The 6000-nt window shown below is 35.6% G+C and overlaps 1 protein-coding gene across 5 annotated transcripts in view; it reads left to right on the top strand.

The window, feature by feature from the left end:
• LOC144977686 (1-phosphatidylinositol 4,5-bisphosphate phosphodiesterase gamma-1-like) overlaps nucleotides 1-6000 on the top strand; it is an 84022-nt gene that overhangs the window by 5243 nt on the left and 72779 nt on the right. For all 5 annotated transcript variants that reach the window (XM_078923138.1, XM_078923135.1, XM_078923134.1 and 2 more), the window contains exons 4-9: nucleotides 31-124; nucleotides 1254-1301; nucleotides 1617-1698; nucleotides 3053-3133; nucleotides 3548-3597; nucleotides 5534-5582. In XM_078923138.1, coding sequence (XP_078779264.1) covers nucleotides 31-124; nucleotides 1254-1301; nucleotides 1617-1698; nucleotides 3053-3133; nucleotides 3548-3597; nucleotides 5534-5582 — 404 coding nt within the window. The remainder of the gene's footprint in view (nucleotides 1-30; nucleotides 125-1253; nucleotides 1302-1616; nucleotides 1699-3052; nucleotides 3134-3547; nucleotides 3598-5533; nucleotides 5583-6000) is intronic.

The raw sequence follows: 6000 nt of genomic DNA on the forward strand, positions 1-6000 counted from the left end.
TTCACAATATTTTTCCTGTATGTTTTTCAGCTCTTGATATTACTGAATTCAACCACTGGGCCAAAGGCTTGGACTATTTGGTTCGAGAGACAAAGGCAGCTTGTTATCAACTGCAGCTGGAGAGGTAATGTTTTTATCATTTATGATGATTCAATAATTCAAAGATATTCAGTTTGACTCTGGAGGACCAATCAGCAACTGTATTTAGTCTGATCTATTGATATATGATAAATGGGCAAAATTGTATTTTGATTTCGTATTGTTTGTAACAGACAAATATTTGTATTAGTCGTCTTATAAGGCTATTGGCTAAGATATGGTTTTAGTTTAACACTTCAAATGGAATAACAGGCATGTGCATTTTAATTTAGAATTTGAAATGACAACAATATGTGTCCAACCTTATATTGCATTTCAAATTACTGAATTTCTATTGTTCCTTGATGGTCCTCAGCTCTGTCATTAAGAATTTAGCCAGAAACTAGAGGTGCCTAAATGAACCAATAAGATGGAGAGAAAGGTAAAGTGAGTAAATGTGACTCATATCTAAGGGAACAACACAAACGACGTTTCGGTCTTAGGCCTTCTTCAAGTAAACACAAAATATGTTATATGTATAAGAAGAATATGTATTATTGTTGTGTACTCGAAGAAGTCCTAAGGCTGAAACGTCGTTTGTTTTGTGTTGTTCCCATATATATGAGTCACATTTACTCACTTTATCTTTCTCTCCATGATTAGGAATTTACGTGAATTGTTTGTTTCAAATCTTTTGAAAACTTTTTATTCCTAAGCAAAGTGTTGTGTGAAGCAAAGAAATAATGATTTTCTTGATGCGTATTTGAGGATTACATAAATAAAACAGTTTTTGTTTTTAAAAAAGCACTAAGTGTGCTTAAAACTAGGGGTTCCTGGTCAACAGCAACACTTAACATGGAAGACGAGACATGACGCCTCTTAAGCGATATTACAATCTTTTCTGACAGATACAACACTGTTAACACCCAGGTGCTCCTTTTCCACCTGAGTGCGGTGAGAGAATGAGCTTTTTACAAGGATTCAACTATGCACTGTTCAGAGCGGGACTCGAACCCAGGACCCTTCCAATCCAAAGGTGATTGTCATAGCACATGACCACATAGCCACATGTTAGGCCCATTTAATGGTTGTTTTTTTTTTTTTTTACCCTGGGAAGGGGAGAGAGCGACTCACTGTGTTTCAATGTTTGATACAATTTGATGTTTTAATTTCAGGTGGTTGAGAAAGGAATTTTACGTCATGGAAAAAGTGGGGTCCAGTGTGTAAGTGGTTTTTTTTGTTTTTTTGTTTTTTAAATTTGTTTTTTTTTAGCGATCAATGAAATTCATCATTTCAAAATCAATTTAGATATCATTTATGTAATAATGAATGGCTAGTAAGTATATTCCATAGTTTATTTCATCATTATCAAAGAGATTAAAAAGTTAGAAAACTCATTTTTTTCTAGATTGCTTCTAAATCGGTTTTTTAATTCTTGAAATTTGTTTTTGTTTGTTTAATTGTCAAATTGATAGTAAAAGCGAATTTTGTATCGAAAGATGTCTCAGTTAATTTGACAAATTGTTTCTTTTCTGCAGCGTTTCATTGAAGAATTTGAAAGCTTGGCTTCCGAGAATCAACTTTAAAATGTCCACAAACAAGTTGAGAGAGAAGCTACAGGTAGGACAGTTGCAAAAATAGTCTCCGTGATTATCTGGCAAGCAATATCAATGGACTTTTCTGAGCATAATTTTCTATTTATTTAGGATTTTTTTAATTGAGCAGATTATAAGAAAGGTATCATAGATTTTGGGGAGGTAAACATGACTTTTTGACTACTAGATAATTAGTCGTTTGCATGGCTTTTGAGGTTTGCTGTGATACCCACTCAAAAGAACTCATTACATTGTTGTTGCTGTCCACCTGTAAGAATTCTTGGGATCACTTAGTGATCCACTTAGCCTTGAGGCAGACAGTGGAATTATTCTGATAATTTTTTAAAGTCTTAATATCACAAATACTTTTTAAAGTGACGTGAATAAAATTTGATGACTGCATAATACTCTTTGTGAGCATTACTACATTATTCACAGTTGTATAGCAATGAATTGTAAGTTCAAGTCTATAAATTTCAAAGGACACACTATGTCCATCCCAACCTCCCATAGTGGGCAGGGCGGTACTTGACCTCCCATCGTGGGCAGGGCGGTACTTGACCTCCCATCGTGGGCAGGGCGGTACTTGACCTCCCATCGTGGGCAGGGCGGTACTTGCTGTATCTTCTGTCCCACTGTATCTGTTTTCCAATTGCTTTCTGTCTTTGTCTTGGAATCAGAATACTTAGTTTTGTCCTGACCCTGGCTGGAGTTCTTGGCTAGGAGGGAAGCAATCCAATGTATAGTTATAGTTTTGGGAGATGATATTTTTTTTATTGTAAATCATCTCTCTGTTTTGTACTGTTATTTTTTTAAATTTTAACATATGATTTCTAAACATTTGAGTGTATTTCTCTTAGAGGGATATTGTGCTGGTGTCTGGGTGAGACTTTTAGGTGATCTCAAACTAAGTGCACTGATAGTGTGCTCTTGGAATCTACATCTGTTTCCTATTTGAACCATTCCCCATTTGTCTTACTTTTTCCTCAAGTCCCTTTAACTGTACATCTAAAATGTTTTACTATTACTATCCAATTTTGCTGATATGACCTGAATGTGTTGCAAGCGCTGTAAAACCTTTAAAAACAAAAAACAATCAGTATACATATCACCACAAATCTTCTAACAAATGATTTCTACCACACATATCCCTGCCACTACAGTCTTTCATTCACCTGGCTGTTTTTGTGCGAGGGAATATGATTTATCTGTATCAATATTATCAGTCAAGCACCATGAATATTAGGGTTAGTAAAAGGGTTTTTTTTATTTTTAAAGAGATCGATTTTATTAGCAATTGTTTAACCGGTCTCAGAGAAATTTGTTTAACCTATTAAATGTTTTTCCAATTTTTCTATTTCTTCTTCATTTAATTCCAGGAATTTGACAAAGACAGTAAAGGAGAGATTCATTATGAACAGTTTGCTGCCCTTTATCACAAACTCATCCATGTGCCATCTGTAAGTCGTCATTTAAGATTATCATTACTAGTTAAGACTGATTTTGGTTTTGGAAAATTTATGCTTCGGCTGTTGTAAAGGATTGCCATTTTGGTGATTTTAATGCCAAATTGCAAAATTGCCTTTTTAAAAAGAAAAAAAACAATTTGGTCTGCAAAAATTGGGTTTGGCTTTTTTTTGGGGGTATCATTTTTTCAAATCACTTTCTTTCACTTATTTTATAGACAAATTAACACTAATTTCTTTTTTGAATATGAACATTTTTACCCTTAAACTGGCAAAACGAGAAGATAAAGAGGTGATGTATGTTTGTGGTGTTCATTTCTGATTTAGTGTTTAAGATGGCTGGGGCCAATTCAATCAATATTATGTCTGTATGGATTTTCTCTTATTTTTTTTTTTTTATCTTAACAGATCATCGATGAAAACTTTGAAAAATATTTTGAGACCTGTGATGGAGAAAAGTAAGTGGAAATATTTGAAACGTTTAAAATACAATTGAGAATGAATGTATGATTGAAATTCGATTCATTCTACAAAATATGGTATAATTTATGCTGTATATGGTTATAGATTGGATTGTCTACATTTATACAGATTTCCACCAAGTTGGGAATTCTTGAAAAGTTGGGAATTTTATTTTGGAGAAAAATTTGGGAAAATGTGGTCGGGAGAAAAACAATGGTTTTGAATTTGAGTATTAGGTCGGGAAAAGGGTGACACAACACACACACAATTTTCTAATCGTTACAACAGTCCATGAGTGTCTCACAAATACTTCAATAACCTGTCGCTGGATGAAGGGAGCTTGTCTCGCCTTGTGAATTTGTAATTATCTTTTCTTGTCCACTAGGTGGGGCTATGTGGTCTAATAATAACAATAATAATGCACATTTATATTGTGCAACCTATCTCCCTGGTTGGAGGCTCTGGGCGCATTACAAATAAAACTGTCATATCGAAAGAGGAAAATACACACTAACAGCCACCCTCTCCCACCACCCACTGCCTCAAACACGCCAATATTACACACACTCATCCACATCCACAAATACCACATAAACACACTTGCAACACAACATATTCATGACAGGTACGCAAGAAGCATTTACAGCTGATCACAAACCATAGGCTTTTTGAAAGTATGTTTTTAACCGATTTTTTAAAATGTTCAGAGATGGGGATTTTCTCAATAGAGCAGGGAGTTCGTTCCAAGTAAGGGGCAGAGTGGGAGAAAGATCTTTCTCCAGCCTTTAATTTGGTCCTGGGTATTTCAAGCAGGTCGTTTGATGCCGACCGCAGTGTCCGAGGTGGTTTATAAACTGTGCACAGTTCCTGGAGGTAATTCGGGGCACGATTGTTGAGGCATTTGTAAACGCATGTGGCTGCCATGTAATCGATGCGCTCACGCACTGGTAACCAGTGAAGGTTGAAGAGTTGGGGTGTTGCTTCATCGTGTTGCATTTTTCTCATGATAAGGCGTGCAGCATTGTTTTGAACTCCTTGCAGGCTCTTGGTGTTTTCTGACGTCGTACCGAAGAGTAAAGCATAATAGTAGTCCAATTTTGAGAATAAAATAGAAGTTACTAGCTGCTGGCACGCTTGTTGAGTAATAAAGTCCCTGATGGAGCTGATCTTTTTCAATTCAAATACAATTTTTCTTTTAAGGCCTTTCACTTGATCTTTCATGTACAGCTCAAAGTCCAGAATGGTACCTAGATTTTTTACGTTGGATACAAGATTTATTTTGTTGTTGTCGATTGTGATCGTGGAGTTTTCGATTTTTTTGATGTTGTTTTTGCTCCCGATAGCAAGACCTTCAGTCTTGTCTCCATTTAATTTGAGATGATTTCTACACATCCAAGTCTGTATGTTGTTTATGCATTGTTCACATTTTTCGATCAATGTTGCAATTTGTTTGGTTGAATTGGTGTCGTATAATCAAGCCCATGGTCTAGTGGTATGATACTCGCTTTTGGCGCATAGTTGAGTCCTTGGAAAAGGCTCTTTACTCACATTCTCTCACTGTACTCAGGTGTAAAATGAGTGCCTGGCCGTTAACAGCATTGTCTCTGCCCGAAAAAAAATTGTAATATCGCCTAACAGGCGTCAGTCCCATCCTACATGTAAAGTGTTGCTGTTGGCCAGAGACCATTTGTGAAGCGCTTTGAGCATTTCATGGATATCACGCTATATAAAAGCTCAATTATTTTATAATTATAATTATAATTATTTCTGATTCCAATGGCGGTTACTACACACAAAAAAATCAATCAATCTTTTAGGAATATATATATTTTAACTTTCACTCATACAAAAGACCCTTTAAATTTCATTTTGATATTAATATTAATGGCCCAGTCATGTTATTGATGAATTTTTCTTTATCTTTATCTGCAGAATAATGAAACTACATAAATTCCAGCAGTTTTTGAGTGTTGAACAAAAGGTGAGAACTTCTTCTTCTTCTTCCATTAAGGCCAAAGCTTCGGCTGAAGATTGTATGGCCGCCTTAACCACTAAGCCATTTCATATATATATTATATATCGATTTAAAATGTCAAAGATATTGAAATGAAGTTAATCCGAAGTCAAGACACACGTAAAATGATTGATGTCATCATCATTTCAAAATTGGGGGGTCACCATAGCTCAGTTGGTAGAGCACTCGCTTCACATGCAAAGGGACTTGGATCAATTCAAGATTTTTTTCTGCCCCCCTACTCTCCATTGTCCACCCAGTAGTGATTGGGTAGCCGGCTCTGTTTGATCAGGTGGAAAGTACTTTGCAATATATTAATGTCCTATCCAAAGGGTAGAAAGCAATTGCTACAGTCTGGTTAATGTTAAAGAAACTGGGATAAACT

The sequence above is a fragment of the Berghia stephanieae genome, chromosome 7 (assembly GCF_034508935.2).
Source record: "Berghia stephanieae isolate SIO BIC M18660-M18661 chromosome 7, UCSD_Bste_1.3, whole genome shotgun sequence".
NCBI lineage: Eukaryota > Metazoa > Mollusca > Gastropoda > Nudibranchia > Aeolidiidae > Berghia > Berghia stephanieae.